General features: G+C 36.3%; 2 protein-coding genes across 2 annotated transcripts in view; both read left to right on the top strand.

Annotated features, from left to right (window-relative positions):
* LOC112054805 (uncharacterized) overlaps positions 1 to 13,416 on the top strand; it is a 64,358-nt gene extending 50,942 nt beyond the window's left edge. Inside the window, exons 4-7 of the mRNA XM_052891525.1 lie at positions 110 to 263; positions 789 to 1,006; positions 1,801 to 1,908; positions 3,377 to 13,416. Coding sequence (XP_052747485.1) covers positions 110 to 263; positions 789 to 1,006; positions 1,801 to 1,908; positions 3,377 to 3,604 — 708 coding nt within the window. The 3' untranslated portion in view covers positions 3,605 to 13,416. The remainder of the gene's footprint in view (positions 1 to 109; positions 264 to 788; positions 1,007 to 1,800; positions 1,909 to 3,376) is intronic.
* Positions 1 to 19,246, top strand: part of LOC112054800 (anaphase-promoting complex subunit 15-like) — a 101,136-nt gene that overhangs the window by 12,983 nt on the left and 68,907 nt on the right. The window lies entirely within an intron of this gene.

Below are 19,246 nucleotides of genomic sequence, written 5' to 3' on the forward strand. Positions count from 1 at the left end.
AGGGTAAATACCGATAGACATGCGACACCGCGACGATGTTGAAACTTTGCAGTTTCGTCCGTGTCAACGATTCATCACCGTGTTATATCTATGGTATAACCTGTTCCAGGAGCTTCGCCACTCGTTCAGCATCACCACGCTGTCGGCCGCAGCGATGCCAGCACAGGAGGAGGTGCCGGAGTTCACGCAGCACGCCGTCCCGCTAGCGCACGACCTCACCAACCTCTCGCGCGTGCTCCTGCAGGCTCTGGCTTATGCTTTTGGTAAATATAAATGGTTTCCTCCCTGCCTTGACTCATTGATCTAGAAGCTTTACTGCTTCGGATCAGATTCCTAGTCTTACGGATTACCTCGATACTTAAACAAAAACAAACTGTTTTAAAATTGTCTGTCAGTTTTATCGTGAGTGTGTATTATTCATATTAATTGATTATGAAACACGGATAAAACTCACGTGATATTAGGTCGCAGTATGCCCGACTAGTTTCGAACCCATACGGAGCCTTTAGTCTTGATAATTTTAATCGGGATCATGGATGGGTTGCTGCCCACAGCGTGGAAACCGCCATTTCTTTCATTGTCACATACAACAAACTTGGAACAAGATGGCGTTAGTTCGGTTTGCTTACAAGAAGACGAGTCTAATGAGATGACATTAATGAACCGTCGGAGAGTGTAACGGAACCTTCACTCTTTAATATTGTCTGTCAGTTTGTCCGGGCTAATCCATGGCTACTGCGGGATTTGAGTAATATAGTTACTATATTTATCCTGTGTTTAAATTCCAGGTGTACCACCAGCAACGATGCTCGCCTGCCACTCCGGCATGATGAAGAGCGACGGCTGCAACCGCTCGTCCATGCGCATCCTGTACTACCCGCCCGTGCCGCCCGAGGACGAGGGCCCGTGCTGCCAGCGCGACGGCGAGGCCTACACGCGCTGCGGGGCGCACTCCGACGCCTGCACCTTCACTCTTGTCGCTCAGGACTCGGAAGGTGGCCTTGAGGTGAGGTTCTTTATTCTGTCACATTTACTTTTAATTTGGTTAAGTTATGTCGCTATGTGACTACGCATTTCCGTGGTGTCGCCTGGATCAAGGTCTTCAGCTGAAAATCAGCGCTGTGTGTCCATACATTTGCTTGGTATTGGCTGAGCTGAATCCTTTTTCAAGGTTGTGCCAAATATAAAATTAAGTTGTTAAGTAAATATGATGGTTGTAAATTTTGGGATAATTTTTAGAATAAATGATTTTTCTTTCCTTCTTTCTTCCTTTCTTTCACAATGCACAGACTAAAAATCGAGTACGATGTAGACCACACTGCTGAGGTAAAACTTCTTTCAAAAATGAAAAACAAAGCGCCATCTATGAGCCTCTGGCATAACTGAATAGCAACAGGTTAAAGTGTACAAAACGGGATTGTTTCAAAGTTCTCTAAGAACGACATCTACTGATAGTTTAAAATAATAAACACTGTTAAACTATGCCAGTACGTGGCAGTATGCATCTTAAAAGCCTCGCCCGATTTCACTTTTCGATTCACCAACTTACTCCCCGAGTCTTGCGAGCGTACTCTTGAGTATCAAAATTTATAGCTTTTATTTGACTTACATGCAATTACTTCTTCCCTACCCCTAATTCTTCCCCTATCCTACCCGTACCTTACTCTATATTTCAAGCAAGATCAACAGCCCATGGTGTGTAAATTTGATAAAATTGGTTAAGCAGTTTGGGAGTTCATTGCGGACAAACAACGTCGCACGTAATTTATATATTAATTAAGATGCTCTTACTTTTTTTAGGTAAAACTAAATGACAAATGGCAAGCCGTTGGTCATCTTCCTGGGGCAATACTCGTCCAGACTGGAGAACTGCTGGCTTCTTGGTCCACTGATATGCTGCCAGCACTTGTAAGTTGAATCTCTGCATAACCAGTCATTTGGTTACATTTAGAATAGTAACCTATATGCACCAACTACAACCCGTGAAAAAGACTTTATTAAATTAATATATTAAAGAGACGGTTAGCGTTAACACTAAATCTTAACTAAAAAGAGTGTTTGACAAAATTATTAGCTCTTAATTAGTAGTTTGACGTTTATTCCTTTACTAATATCAAGTAACATCGTGACGTCACAAAATGGACAGCGTTTTAGACGTTTGGAAAAATTGAATAAATACATAATCTTTAATTTATTTTTTTATGAATTCCTTAACTTTATTCATTGATATCGATTTCGGACCCTGATTCCATGTACTATACGAAATCAATACTTATTGTTTACATTAAATTAGATATGAGTCAACTGCCTACCCTATTGTTTAGTCCTGTTCCTTTCAATTTAGAAACAACTAATCTAGGTCAAATAGTCGTAAGTAGAAACAAATTGGTTTTCGAACACGATAAGATGCATATCATAACCGTATCACCGAGTAAGGCTAAATAGTAAAGTTCCGGAATTCAAGTTTTTAAAAATCATTATCTAGAGGTCACCTAGTTCACCAACCCACATCTAATTGAAGGATGTCGAACTAATCGCAGTAGCACACTCCTTCCTTTCAAATGTCTATATCTGATTAGATATTATCAATTTAGATAAGATATGATATCAAGCTTAAAATCCAGATACCGTTGTCTTGTTAAATCTTCCATATTAACAGGATTTCGTAAGATTTTCATCATTTTAAATTCCTTTTGGTGGACAATGTCCATTTCAGCCACGAAGACCATTTTGCAAATAATGCGCAAACATACTCGTGGGCTAAGAACTTGTGACTACAGGAACGCTTAATGTTTGTCAACATGCTCTTGCCATAAAAATGTACAATAGGCAATTATGGATTTTGGACCATGGTGACTTTGGGAGCTTTAGGTTCCTCAATTGTCCAAGTATAAACGATTTTTTTTTCTACATTTTCCTCAGCATAATATGAGAAAGAAAAAGAGCTGTGATAGATATGACCTATGCCTAAAATTCCGGAGACGTGCACCTCCAATTTTTCAGTTGTGTGCATTTTAAGAAATTAAATATCACGTGTATCAAACAAGGCTTCTACAGTCCAAAACCCACAGTTGCCTACCATACTTGGGTTTTTATCACGTAGTAAATAGAGACTTAGAGAAATCTTGCGCTTTTTAGCTATCCAATATAGCGCACAATGCCGTATTGATAAAAACAAATATGTTCCAAATTTTTATTTTTAACTTTCTGTTTGCACAAAATGATTAAGAACGATTTAAGTGACTCGTAAAAACTTAAGGTCTTGATATATACTACGGATGTTATAGAGTATGGCTACGTTCCCTTAGCTATAGTAGGGAAACTTTTTACTTCTGACGTAGAGTCCTACCACTGACCATATTTATTGTACCTACAGATGCACCGCGTGGTGGTGCCGGCGGGCACGTACGCGCGCGCGCGCGGCCGGCACTGCGTCGCGTTCCTCTGTCACCCCGACAAGGACGCGGTGATCCCGCCCATCGCGCCCCGCGCCGCCGCGCCCCCGCCGCCCGCCTTCACCCCGCACGTGCACCTCACGCTACACCACCGCCTCATGAACGCGGCGCACCACATACAGAAGCGCTTCCGGGAGACGTACGCGTGACTAGTGCGGGGCTCCGGCGACGGGACCTACAAGACTCTCGCCCGTCGACACGCCGCGCCCTAACCTGCGGCCTATTGGAGAAACATGCGTGACAACTTGCGGCCTATTGGAGAAACAAACCGTGACAACTTGCGGCCTATTGGAGAAACATGCGTGACAACTTGCGGCCTATTGGAGAAACATGCGTGACAACTTGCGGCCTATTGGAGAAACATCTGTGACATCTTTCGGCCTATTGGAGAAACATGCGTGATAACTTGCGGCCTATTGAAGAAATAAACGTAAATAGCTTGCGGCCTACTAAAGAAACAAGCGTAAATTGCTGCTTAAGTTGTTTGGTGGAGGTACATAGTGTACATGAACAACAAATTATAGACATGCGATTTTAACTTCATATATTTTTTTTTCCATTGACTTGGGTGGAGTACTAAACACTTTAGAATTTAAAGTAATATGAGTGTTTTTCACAATAATCCAATAGATTAATCATACAACTAGCTACACAGACTGTGACTAAGTTGCAATCTTGATGATGCATTTGGTAAAGCAACGCGACGTGAACCCAAAAATGTTTAGTTCGCTTTCCAAAACAATCATACTATACATATAGGATTTTTAAATTAATTTGTTGTTCATTGCATCCTATGAATATGATTGCGATACTAGCAACATATCTTAGCTTCACGATAATTGGCCCCTATATTTAAGGTATCTCTCGAAATAGTGCTGCAAATATATTATGATTCTACACTTAGCAAAGACATTAACATTAAATAAAATTCTTAGCCTGTTTTTTGAACATCATATCAATAACTCAAATGTCCTTAATAGTCCTTTATTTTCGAACATTGTCATGTTTTATTTAAACATTTAATTTCCAAAACAACTCGAAAACTATCAAGAACTTGATTAAATTCACAAAGGCATGTTTGGAGGCTTCGACTCTCTCTCATAAATCTATCACAATAGGTATTTGATTTGTATATTCCGATTTATATCAATGATAAAGTTTAAATATTATTGATTGCATTATGATTTTTTTTTTCTAAATATCACATAATTCAATTTATTACTTTTAACACATAATTAATTTTTTACCTATTATTATATCATTCCTAATGACGATTTACGATATATTAATTAATGTCATGGCCGTTTTATTAGTTAAATTTTGCGGCGTTTTCTTAGCAAATATTTTATATATATTTGGCTTTTTTAAGCCTACCTTTAATTTTAAGTACTTAGCAATTAGCGATGTGATTTCGCACATTTGTCCCTGCTTACTTGTATACTTAATTAAATATTATTATTATATTCCTTTTGTATTGTGTTCTTGCTTCTGCATTTTACGTTAGGATTTGTATAAGCGGTATCTTTTTTATTTATTTTCGTGTATTTTTGTTCACGACTACTTAATACCTACTTATTAAGTAGACCACTCGTGTGATAATTTTAGATAGCTCAAATAATTATTATTAACTGTACTTAACATTTGGAACATTTCCATTCAAATATTCATAAATTGGCATCGACCTCCTATTATAAAATCGATGCACGATCAGCGAGCAAAAAAACGTCAACACTCAATGAGTGCCAAACACAACTTCTTGGCACTCAATTCAAGTAGTCGCATTTGCAAATTTAACCATATGGTTGTATTTGCTCTGAATTTGGGATTTTATTGAATATTGGACTATTTTTAAAGGCTTTAGGTATAATTTTCTATACCAATAATTCTAAAACTGTCAAAGCAAAATAGGTCAGCTTTTAAGTGAAATTTTCTACATGATTGTGCGTCCTTTTATTATAAGAGGTCAATGTAAATTGGACAATAATTTGAACTTACAACAAATGTTTCAAAATAAAATAATAAAAATAACGTATTACCATTACCAAGAGGATTGTATATAAACATTTGACCATTACGTACTTAATTTCTGACTCTTGATGAAGTATGATGCATTTTTAATTAGGATTTAGAAAAACCATACATAGTTACGAGTACCTACACAATAAACATAAAATAAAAAAAAAAGTTTATGTCAAACGACAACTACGTACGGTTTCCATGCATTTTACAACAGTGCTTTTTTATACCTTAGTAATGTTTTATTAAAATTTATATACTAAGTACCGTTTTGATATTTAGAAATACGTTTGGATACTCGTATCTGATTGTTTGCTACTTAATTAACTGTTGTACTACTTAATTAATTTTCGTGAGATTTTCATATCGGCTAGATGGCAGAAGGTTTAGGCACAGGCTTTACACATTGTATATTTATATTCATATATATTATCTAAGATATATAAAGAAAAAACAAGCTTAAACATGATATTATTAAAAAACAGACATTTATGATTACGCATCATTATGATAAATTTCTAGCATCATAAGATATTGGCAAATGATTTATTGATGTAGATTTAAGGTCGCTGCATACTAAACGGGGTTACGACGGACGGGGCGGCGATAAAACGTGATTATATATATGTCTATGGCTTATAGACGCGGCTACTGGAATGGTGTATAAATACCACATCGCTGTTCCATCCGTGCCCCCGTAACGTATCTGATTTTTCTTAAAAAGAGCAACTGTTGAGTTTCTTGTCGGTTCTTCTCAGCAGAACCTGCCTTTTGAACCGATGGTAGAATCTTTACAAATAGTCAACTGACGTTTCAAAGTTCATTGTAAACTGATCCTAATTGAAATAAATGAATTTTGATTTTCTATGAAACGATTTTTCCAAAACTAAAAACAAAACAAAACACAATACGGTATGCAGCGGGCTTTACAAGTATTAATGGAATGGATAGTTTCACAGTATTGTTTTGTACAAACATTTAACAACTTTTACTTTGATTAAGAGTGTATTTTGGAAACTGATCTGTTTTAGTAACTCGGCACAAAAGCACTTGCCTTCCTTTAATTGTGATGACAATGGACATTACTTTAGGTAATATTATTTTCATTATATAAAGCTTCTTTTAAGTTAGAATTCGATGTACGTTTACGCAGCGCAGATGACGTCGCACTTGCGTTGTCGCGGCGCTTGCGTTGCGCTGTCGCAGCGCTTGCGTTGCGTTATCGCGGCGCTTGCGTTGCGTTATCGCGGCACTTGCGTTGCGTTATTGCATTTTGTTTTAACACTCAAACATTGCTATGCATTAAGTATGCACAATACTAAGCACATATTTTCGCAATGTAAGTTCGACGAAACGCTTGTCGATAGTGGAAAGGTTCTGTAAGAAGCTACTTAAGTGTTGAGTTTCTTGTCGGCTTTTCTCAGTTAAATCCTTAGTCAACTAGACAGGGATATTTCAAAAGTGCTTGTAAATTAAGTCTACTTAAAATACGAATTGATTTGTGTAATTAGACTCCGCGCCACGGATCAAGTCCCGCGGCTAAAACCTGAACTAAAATTGACAGCGCCTTACAGAAATGACAATAAGACCCTTTGACAATGGATTTTGTACCCAAATTCACCAACAAAAAGTCTGTCGTTTTATAGGGGGGCGAGGTAAACTCACACATCGAAAATATTTAACACCATTAAATATATTCTGTGTCCATGCACACACACACACACAACTAGAAATTTGACTCGCAATACACACGCGTAATTTTTACACTGACTAACCAACACATCGCTTAGAGTATCCACAGAATATATACGTTGAATATTTGATTACTTGATCGATTTTATACTGTTCCGTCAAAAGAATCGATTCTTTTTAGAAATTGTTTTTATTACAAATTTGATAAAATTAAGAAATACTTACAAAGTAAACGTTACTCCACCTTTTACTCAACTACAAGTTTTTGGCCGTTTTTATGCCATTCAACTACACAAAGGGCATTTTTAGGGAACTCTTTACACGACGAAAATTTATATACTAAGTACCGTTATATATTAAAATTTATATACTAAGTACCGTTTTGATATTTAGAAATACGTTTGGATACTCGTATCTGATTGTTTGCTACTTAATTAACTGTTGTACTACTTAATTAATTTTCGTGAGATTTTCATATCGGCTAGATGGCAGAAGGTTTAGGCACAGGCTTTACACATTGTATATTTATATTCATATATATTATCTAAGATATATAAAGAAAAAACAAGCTTAAACATGATATTATTAAAAAACAGACATTTATGATTACGCATCATTATGATAAATTTCTAGCATCATAAGATATTGGCAAATGATTTATTGATGTAGATTTAAGGTCGCTGCATACTAAACGGGGTTACGACGGACGGGGCGGCGATAAAACGTGATTATATATATGTCTATGGCTTATAGACGCGGCTACTGGAATGGTGTATAAATACCACATCGCTGTTCCATCCGTGCCCCCGTAACGTATCTGATTTTTCTTAAAAAGAGCAACTGTTGAGTTTCTTGTCGGTTCTTCTCAGCAGAACCTGCCTTTTGAACCGATGGTAGAATCTTTACAAATAGTCAACTGACGTTTCAAAGTTCATTGTAAACTGATCCTAATTGAAATAAATGAATTTTGATTTTTAACCGACTTCAAAAAGGAGGAGGTTCTCAATTCGGTCGGTATTTTTTTTTTTTTTTTTTTTTATGTATGTACACCGATTACTCAAAGACGCCTGGACCGATTTCAAAAATTCTTGCTTTCTTTGAAACGGTATAGCCCCCATTTGGTCCCATTGCCATCCTGTCAAGATCTGATGGTGGAATCCTGGAGAAATTGAGGGGAACTTTCGAAAATTATATGGGTGTCTAGTGTGTTCGTATACTTTTCCATTTAGTACTTTTAAGCACTATAATTTCATGAAGGTTTAAAGTCGATCTGATGATGGAGCCATAAAACAGACGAGGGAACTCCTCGGCGATTCACAACAGTTACCTTGTGTTTGGGCTTGATTAATTTGTATTAATGAGAACTTTCCACATAGATAGGTTGTGACTGTCATTTAGGGGTTTGGTGATGAAGACCAAGGACAATTAAGGGAACTCCTTAACAGTTTACAGTAACTACCTTGTGTTTGGCCTTGATTAATTCGTATTGCTGAGAACTTTCTACCTATATGAGTTTTGTCTGTTATTGGGGGTCTGATGATGAAGACCAAGGTCAATTAAGGGAACTCCTTAACGGTTTACGGTAGCTACCTTGTGCTTGGGCTTGATTAATTTGTATTGCTGAGAATTTTGTACCAAGATGGGTTGTGACTGTCATTAGGGGTCTGATGTATTCGTTTGAGATGAAATTTTACACTAAAAATGGAAAAATAATAAAAATTTTAATAAAAAAAATACAACCGACTTCAAAACCTAAAAACGTACCCGCTAAACTAAAAAGCGAAAAATAACATCATAATATGTTCTACCTGCTGATCAGTATGAAGGCGGTGCTTAGCCGGTGTTGTCTTAATTAAAGCCATTTCTGACAGGACCACATGAAACAACACTGTCTGCAAAATCTAAATCTATAAGATATTCTCACATGGCTTGAATTAATACATCACCGGCTTAGCACCGCCTTCATACTGATCAGCAGGTAGAACATATTATGATGTTATTTTTCGCTTTTTAGTTTAGCGGGTACGTTTTTAGGTTTTGAAGTCGGTTGTATTTTTTTTATTAAAATTTTTCTATGAAACGATTTTTCCAAAACTAAAAACAAAACAAAACACAATACGGTATGCAGCGGGCTTTACAAGTATTAATGGAATGGATAGTTTCACAGTATTGTTTTGTACAAACATTTAACAACTTTTACTTTGATTAAGAGTGTATTTTGGAAACTGATCTGTTTTAGTAACTCGGCACAAAAGCACTTGCCTTCCTTTAATTGTGATGACAATGGACATTACTTTAGGTAATATTATTTTCATTATATAAAGCTTCTTTTAAGTTAGAATTCGATGTACGTTTACGCAGCGCAGATGACGTCGCACTTGCGTTGTCGCGGCGCTTGCGTTGCGCTGTCGCAGCGCTTGCGTTGCGTTATCGCGGCGCTTGCGTTGCGTTATCGCGGCACTTGCGTTGCGTTATTGCATTTTGTTTTAACACTCAAACATTGCTATGCATTAAGTATGCACAATACTAAGCACATATTTTCGCAATGTAAGTTCGACGAAACGCTTGTCGATAGTGGAAAGGTTCTGTAAGAAGCTACTTAAGTGTTGAGTTTCTTGTCGGCTTTTCTCAGTTAAATCCTTAGTCAACTAGACAGGGATATTTCAAAAGTGCTTGTAAATTAAGTCTACTTAAAATACGAATTGATTTGTGTAATTAGACTCCGCGCCACGGATCAAGTCCCGCGGCTAAAACCTGAACTAAAATTGACAGCGCCTTACAGAAATGACAATAAGACCCTTTGACAATGGATTTTGTACCCAAATTCACCAACAAAAAGTCTGTCGTTTTATAGGGGGGCGAGGTAAACTCACACATCGAAAATATTTAACACCATTAAATATATTCTGTGTCCATGCACACACACACACACAACTAGAAATTTGACTCGCAATACACACGCGTAATTTTTACACTGACTAACCAACACATCGCTTAGAGTATCCACAGAATATATACGTTGAATATTTGATTACTTGATCGATTTTATACTGTTCCGTCAAAAGAATCGATTCTTTTTAGAAATTGTTTTTATTACAAATTTGATAAAATTAAGAAATACTTACAAAGTAAACGTTACTCCACCTTTTACTCAACTACAAGTTTTTGGCCGTTTTTATGCCATTCAACTACACAAAGGGCATTTTTAGGGAACTCTTTACACGACGAAAACGATTACAACAATGAAACATCGATTCTAGCAACAGTTTTTATAAACGCGTTAGATCATTGATTTTTTGCCTTTGCCAGAGGGGTAACGGTTTGCGAGGCAGGTCCTGTTATTAATGGTCGAAGATAAGACCGCACTACCAAATGACAATGACCATACCATTAAGACATATTAAGACATTGGCGCCGCGTCTACGGGACTTGTTTCGTGGCGCGAAGTATAACTTGTTAATAGCCGAGTCAAAACTCTAACTACTGCGATTTGTAGTTACGAATGGGGATGATGACTAGGTTTGAATATATTGATTTTTATGATACATTCGGGTAAATAGGGTCAATGTTAACTAATTTATACATAAAAAGCAAAGATTGTCTGGATATAAATGAGATTATAAAATTTCAAAATCTACTAAATTTTTTTTACCGTAATTAGATGAAAATTCATACAGTTTTAGCTTCCTTACATCAAATGTGACATTTTTTAATATATGAACTATAAAGATAAACGCACAAATAACAAAGATATTCGTAATTTTGTTTGAACGCGCATACAAATCTAACGATCATTACATTGCCTATGACGTAATTTTTTCGAGCCATTTTGTATGGGGCGTTTTTCAGGGATCCGCAGCAGCGCCGCAAATCTGACTCTTTAAATCCCTGTAGCTCCGAAAGTAATGATCGCAGATACCCTGTTCCTTTTACAAAATTGCTTTACTATTAGTATACTCTTAATTTATATACAATTTAAAAAACTGTCATCATCCCTATTATGATTATTGTGATAGTGACGTTCGGCATTTCGTACAAATTCCAAAATGTGTTCAGTAAGTTAGTGTTTGTGTCCGTTTAAAGTGTTTTTAAATATTAATAAAAATAACCTAATCAATTCAAAGGAGAAACCTTTATTTAATTTGATACTTATAATCATCTCATGTATTAAAAACAAAGCCTATTTTAATATGCTCTAGATATGTAAGTAGTGAAATAATAAACGTAAAACAATGGGGTAGTTGACTTTGCTTATAATAAATTTAATTATTAAATTTATTATATTAGAAAAAATACCGGATGATCTTTCTAAATAAAAATTTTTATTTAAATATTTACCAAGTTTTGTTAATTATTTATTTATATAATGATTTATTTATTTTGCTATCATCCGCAAATTCGGCGAACCCATGCGACAACGTCACCCAGGTTCGACAAAATACTCTCTACGTACGTTTCACCCCGAAATCGGAGCACCCTCAGGAGATGTTGACTCAAAACAGTCAACATCTGGTGAGTCAACATCTCCTGAGGATGCTCCGGTTTCGGGGTGAAACGTTTTTATTTATTTCTTTTATCATGATCGTAGAAAAAGTATATGCCACTGCACGTAATTAGCCATTGATGCACTCGTGCTGTCTATTGAGCAATTTGGTTTCGCCTCATTGCACAAAAATCACGCGTGCTACAATGATAGTGGCATACATAACTACTTTTGAATCCTTTGAGGATTCAAAAATAAAATCCTCAGTGTCGCGTGGGACTCAGCTAAAGAAATCAAGCTCCAGTAGCTCAACGGTACAGAAGCCGGAGTCATATCGAATGGTAATGGGTTCGATCACCGCTGAAGTATTGTAGTACTTACCCACTAAAATATTTGACTAATATTCTTTTAATAAAAAACACTATTTGTCTCACTGCAATTCTCAACTTAGAATCCTTCTTTTGAAATATAGACAAAATACTTTGCAGTCTTGCCTAACAAATAAAAACTACATTTACATTTAGTCAACTACCTTTTTACTTAGTTACAATTTTAGTCTTATTTGCACCGGATATTTGGAAAAATATTTTTACAAATACCTACTGATTGTGGTGTTTTATTAATATTATCCTTACAATTTTAATTTTTTTTTGTACTTAGCTAATTTTGAAATAATCATAATTAATTATTACTTGTATGTATCGATTTTGTTAAAAACTTTTGTCATATATTTTATCTTGTATCTATTATAATTTATTATGTCAGCGACGTGTTTTATTACTTCATCGTATAAGCAGTATTCAAAAATTTTTGAATTTATTATAGACTTATAAGGAGAAGGTAATTTTGTATAACTCAATGTACGTAAAATATTAGAGAAAAGTGTTAAATACTTGAAAAACAAAGGAAAAGTGTGATCAGTTAAAAGTACATTTTCAGAGGCGAAATAGAAAAAAAAATCCGATAAAGTTATACAATATCCTTAAATATACATTTACTTATACATGTATGTAAAATACAGGCGAATTTCAATTATATCTACAATTAATCAGTAAGCTAACAACGCAGTTCTAGCCAAAAAGACCATACTGCATACACAGAATAAAGAATGATACTGAATGCATAGATGATACATTATATATTGAGACTGAATGAGTCTATACAAGGCCATAGAAACCCATAAAAAAACAAACATCACGTCACGTAAACTAAAAACTTTTTTCATAATTTGAATTTCCAGATTTAACAATAACAACAATTAAGTACGTTTTATATCTTATTAGACTAAATCAATAAAAATACTCTCATCTTATTTGTTTAGTTCTTGTGAACATTCAACATATTTTAAAATATTTAAAACATAAGACGCCATTTTTCTTGAATGATATTGAAAATTACTGATGCGACGCTTCGTGTCGTACTCGCTCGAGAACGTTTTTATTTTTGATTTGTATTTGGAATGGCTGCATCCCTGCCGTGTCCCGTACGCTCTATCTGCATAATATTCTTTAATCTGTGACTGCATATTATATATTGTCCAACTGATTAATTTATCAATACGGATTACAATGTCATCATTCATCACACACAGTCAAAACTAATGAATCTAAATTAATGTAATCCTGTTTGATCGAAAGGTCTATAAAGTTTATCATACGTATGTGAGCTTATGGAATGATAGACTTATTAGACTTTTATAGAATTTAATTATACATCTAATAAGTTGAATATATCGCCGACGACCTGAAAATAAAATTTCTTTACACACAATTGCCTTTTTTTTAACTACCTTTAATAAAACACATAATTTAAATGCAATAATGCATATTGACATCCTTAGATATCCAATAAGCCTTTTGTATAGGGACTTCTAAACATCACAATCCTGAACCGTCTGCATCCAGCTAATCCCTGCGACTCGCTTGATGTCGTCAGCTCACCAGGTGCGGGGTCGACCAACACTGCGTTCTCTAGCGCGGGGTCGCTTTTTCAACCCCAACGGCTCTTCGAATTATGTGACCCGCCCGTTGCCACTTCAATTTCTCGTTGAGCTTTGTCGGTGACTTGGTTCTTCTGCGTTTCTTCTAAGTTTCTCAAAATTGGACCTACCTAACTGGACCATTAATTTGTTCTAGGTATATGTATTAAGAAATTAAATATCACGAGTCTCAAACGGCGAAGGAAAACATCGTGAGGAAACCTGCATACCAGAGAATTTTCTTAGTTCCCTTTGTGTGTAAAGTCCGCCAATACGCATTGAGCCAGCGTGGTGGACTATTGGCTTAACTCTGCCCATTCTGAGAGGAACGAGCTTAGCAGTGAGCCAAATATGGGTTGATAATGATGATATATATACCCTTTACGGAATCCTTCTCCAATCTCCATGCATTCTCTGCGGAAAATTTCGTGGGCTTTCAGCCGGTATCTACTTACTAGAACAAAACAAAGATTTCTCATCCATACTTATAAATCTGTACATGAAATGTACATATTTCCAAAATAACTAATGTAATCAGTAAAATTTTTGTCTGTCTGTATGTTCGTTATGGAAACAAAAACTACTCGACGGATTTTACGAAACATTAGTACAATTATTCTACATACTCCTTTTTATCACGCTACGATCAATAGGAGCAGAGCAATGAAGAAAAATGTTGTGAAAACGGGAGACGTTACTCCATTTTTACAGCGATACTATAAGGGCTGGATTAAAGAGGTCTGAGGGCGGACGAAGTTGCGCTCGTCCGCTAGTTTTATAAATAAAGACATGTCTCCGCCGTGGAAACTCTGTTGGGGGGAAAGTCGGCACAGAAACGTCACAGGCATACGCCTATTTTAATATATACCGGCCGCATAATCGCGGTGGCTATTTTGGAGTTTTTATTTTGGCGTAGTTCGCGTGTGGTAGACCGCTAGCTTTTGGCGGGAAAGCAGACGTCACACTCACCAGTGGCTGACCGATTGTCACCGGTGCAACAACTGTTACACAACTAATATGGTAAGTCTTAGTTTTAGACTTTTTATAGTAAAACTAGCGGACGTCCGCGACTTCGGCAGCGTGGAATTTAGTTTTTCACAAATCCCTCGGAAACCATGGATTTTTCCGGGATAAAAAGTAGTCTATCTGTTAATCTAGGCTATAATATATGTTAGTACCAAATTTCAGCTAATTCAGTTAAGTAGTTGAAGCGTGAAAGAGGAACAAACATTCATGTCATCAAAATCATCAGTTTCTGCAAATCTCGGGAAACCATGGATTTTTTCGGGATAAAAAGTAAGTGTTAATTCAGAGTAAAATCTATTTCCATTCCAAATTTCAGCTAAATCACTTCAGTAGTAGCGGCATTATAGTGTAACAAACATCCAAACATTCAAAAAAACATCCATACAAAATTTCGCGTTTATAATATTAGTAGGATAGTAGGAAGTAGGATAAGAATTGAGAACCTCCTCTTTTATTTGAAGTCGGTTAATAAACTAGCGGACGCAATAGGGATATGTTTCTCCCCGAATTTGCGGAATTTCGTTTAATTTTGTGGGAAATTAGGCAATAGGCATTGGCAACTCGGGTTGTAAGACTTAAATTATACGCAGCGACTGAGCCCATCAATGTGATCTTCTGTTAATGGCAATGTTTTTCAAATAACATTAGGTCAATAAAAATCGTCGATAAAATCACATGATTAACGGATTAACGGCTCAACGTTTTCCCACCTCCGGGCTAAGAATTTTCACTGAAAATTTCTTCATCAATAACAACCCATATTCGACTCACTGTGAGCACGAGTCTCCTCTCAGTATGAGAAGAACTAGGCCTTAGTTCACCACGCTAGCCCAATACGGATTGGCAGACTTCTCACACGTAGAGAATTAAGAAAATTCTCAGGTATGTAGGTTTCCTCACGATGTTTTTCCTTCACCGTTTGAGACACGTGATATTTAATTAATTAAAATGCACATACCTGAAAAGTGGGAGGTCCATGTCCCTGACCGGCTTCGGACTTACGGTCTCCGAATCAAAGGTAGAGGACATATCCACTGGGCTATCAATCAGCTTTATTTAAAATTTCTCAGAAAGTAGAAAAGTAGTATTTCATATCCAGGACCTCGTGATCAGAATCACATACGCTAATCACTAAGCCAACGAGGTAGCTAGGAAAAAAGATTAACGATAGATGCATATCATGAATCAATGACAAAATAGAAGACCGTTTATTCCAAGTAGGCTTAGTTTATAAGCACCTTTGAAACATCCTGTTTAACCAAGTATTTGTAGACTCTACCACCTATTTAAAAAATAATAAAGTTTGTTATCCCATGCTCATACGATATTCAATAGATATAATACATATTAAAAAATGCGTTCCAAAACCACCATAGACAAAATTCCATAATTGGTCATCGTACTTGTGTTTCTAACTTTCCATAGCTTATAACTAACTACTAACATAACTTTTTCCTTTACGAGTCGGTACAAGTACCTACTACCTAACTTTCATCTTCATATAATGAGCTCTTGTTATCGCGTCGCGAATAATCGTATTACATATATCGGTGCCGATTCCAAAATAAAGTGCAAATATGTTGCTAATCAATGACTTTCAAATCTTATTCATAAAAGGTGCCATTCATCCTATCAGCTACATACGAAATCTGACGCCAGCCACTGACGATCATACCATCGTCTGATAATGTACCTACCAACTATTGTAACACATTTACTCGTAAAGTATATCTTATTTCACCGATTTCAATATCGTAATGTATCTCATCACGCATATGTGCCGTAATGTAATATAAAACGTTTATCATAAAACGAACGAACCTACGTTTTTAAATCTTAGCAAAGAGTCCTCAACATTTTATGAATAAAATTAACTCTGTAAGATAAAATATAATAAATAAACATTGAATTCTTTCATTTTAATAATTTTGACAATAAATAAATGACAACTAAATAAATCTCTGTAATAGAAACCCAAAAAATTAACTTACTTTAATGTGTTTTTGATACATTTGCCTAAAAAAACGCTGGTGCGTGCATTTCGCTATCTGTGAAAAGTAAAAAATATTCCGCGCACTTTTTCTTTTCGCTGTATTGTTTTAATTTTAAAATATCAAAGATTGATAAATTTATATTTCGATACCGTTAGAAATTCCAAAGTTATCGTCAAAGGCCTAAGCCTCGTGCCCGAAAAATCGTCATATATATACTTACGACTGGGTACAAGCGTATCAAAATGTCATCATATTATGGAATACAGGCAAAGATGCAAATTCATTTTCAGAAAGAGTGTTCAAAGTGTGTTTATTCGCAAATGTACTAAAAAATGTCGTATTACATAGCTGCGCTTTGATAATTACAGCCCCTGCTTACTTATAACCGTCGTCTACGGCTCGGGCCAGCAATATCGCCTCATAATGTAATAATTATATTAATAACTAGCGGACGCCCGCGACTTCGTCCGCGTGAAAGTCGTTGTAAACTTTCAACTTCCCCTATCCTACCCTACCCTAACCTACCTCTACCCTACCCCTGCCCTACCCCTACCCTACACTACCCCTACCCTACCCCTACCCTACCCTTTATTTATTCCTCCCACCGCGAGTCGCGTCGAGCGCGGCAACCGTTACACAAAAATAATCCATATAGCATGAATTAGTATTCACGCGCGATGGCTCAGCGTATTTCTTGTATAACTTTGGTGTTTCTTTACCGATTTTTATGATTCTTTTTTATTGAATAGGTAATAATGTTAACTTTCTTATAAGGGATGAGTGATGAGTGTTATAAACATAAGAGTAGACAAATATAATTAGATAGCTCCGAACTGCTAAGCTATCGGGAGTTACACGTGTTATTGTGAGTCAACCATAATAGATAGACATATATATGCGATTGTGTTTTTATAGATAATTTTAAGGAGAACATTTCCGTGATACATGATTTCTATGTAGCTTTAACCATTAAAGCTGTACACGCGAAGGAAGCTTAAAAAATTGAGTAACTTCTCCCGTTTTCTCAACATTTCTCTTCACTGCTCTGCTCCTATTGATCGTAGCGTAATGAAAAGTATACTATAACCTGCCCAGGAGTATGTAGAATAATTGTACCAAGTTTCGTTAAAATCCGTCCAGTAGTTTTTGTTTCTATAAAGAACATACAGACAGACAGACAGACAGACAGACAGACAGACAGACAGACAGACAAAAATTTTACTGATTGCATTTTTGGCATCAGTATCGACCACTAATCACCCCCTGATAGTTATTTTGGAAATATATTTCATGTACAGAATTGACCTCTCTACAGATTTATTATAAGTATAGATTTTCTCACTGCACACATCCGTAAGCGTCCGTAACAGTGATTACCGTTCGATCTGTCAAAAATTTGTAACTTAGACTCAGCCAAATGTTATTCAAAATCAGTGAAACCTAGCCAGCATGATTGATTTTGTTGACGCTGTTTCAATTCCTTATACATTCACGTTTGCGGTTAGGCGACCGGCGCGATATGAAAACTGCAACTAGACTCGCGCCACGAAAGTAGTCCCGCGGCTAAAACCTGAACTAAAATTGACAACGCCTTACACAAATGACAATAATACCGCCATTACCAAATGACAATGAACGCCATTAAGACACTAGCGCCGCGTCTACGGGACTTGTTTCATGGCGCGGAGTCTACGCACTCGTGAGCGAGCACTTCATACATGCATTAAAGCACAGAATACCCTAACAAATGTTTTAAAATGCTTATCCAATGCACATTTTCCTAGTTGGCTAAATTTTCTTAGTAGTGCATACCCTGATTAACAACCTTATGCACGCCATTGAATTCGTGAGTGGCCGGCGAGGATCTCCCACGTGCCAGTCGCATGATCGGAGACAACTCCACGTGTTCAGACAGGGATTAGATCTTTATCATTTATCAAAGCTATCTACATCGCCGATGTTATACATATTGCCTACGCTATGCACTTAATTCAGGCACCTTTCGTTATAATCGTGACAAATGATTGGCTTATGACATTATTTAATTAATAAGTTTAAGATAATAATGACCAAGATTTATGGAAGCAATCGACTATGTTTACTTCTGCACACACGACAAGATAAAATTCCAATGCTAATAACGAATAATATTACTACAGGGCTGACAGGGCTAGATCTATTAGAGAGGCCTGAGCCTGACACTATATTAAGCCGTTAAAATATTTATGAAAAAAATGAATGCCGAAGTAGGCTCTGACGACCGACAAATGACGGTACAACCATTCTAAATTGGCTGGATTACGGATGAGAAAACGTACAAAGAGTAAAAAAATATTTTGTAGGTTTGGGTGTACTCTTCTATAACAAGATCCCCAAGACTGTGGACCTGCCAATGCATAGCTTTAAGCAATGTGTTAAAAAACATTTGCTTAGTCGAGCTTACTACACCATTGACGAATTCCTCAATGATAAAGATGCTTGGAGGCCGTTGGATCAGCTTCCACCTTCACAAAGGAAGTAAAACTATAGGAAATTGTAATGTTGTCATCAATTGTATATTATAAAATTGTATGTTTTTTTTAAAGAGCAACTGTTGAGTTTC

The sequence above is a fragment of the Bicyclus anynana genome, chromosome 4 (genome assembly GCF_947172395.1).
Source record: "Bicyclus anynana chromosome 4, ilBicAnyn1.1, whole genome shotgun sequence".
In the NCBI taxonomy this organism is placed as follows: domain Eukaryota; kingdom Metazoa; phylum Arthropoda; class Insecta; order Lepidoptera; family Nymphalidae; genus Bicyclus; species Bicyclus anynana.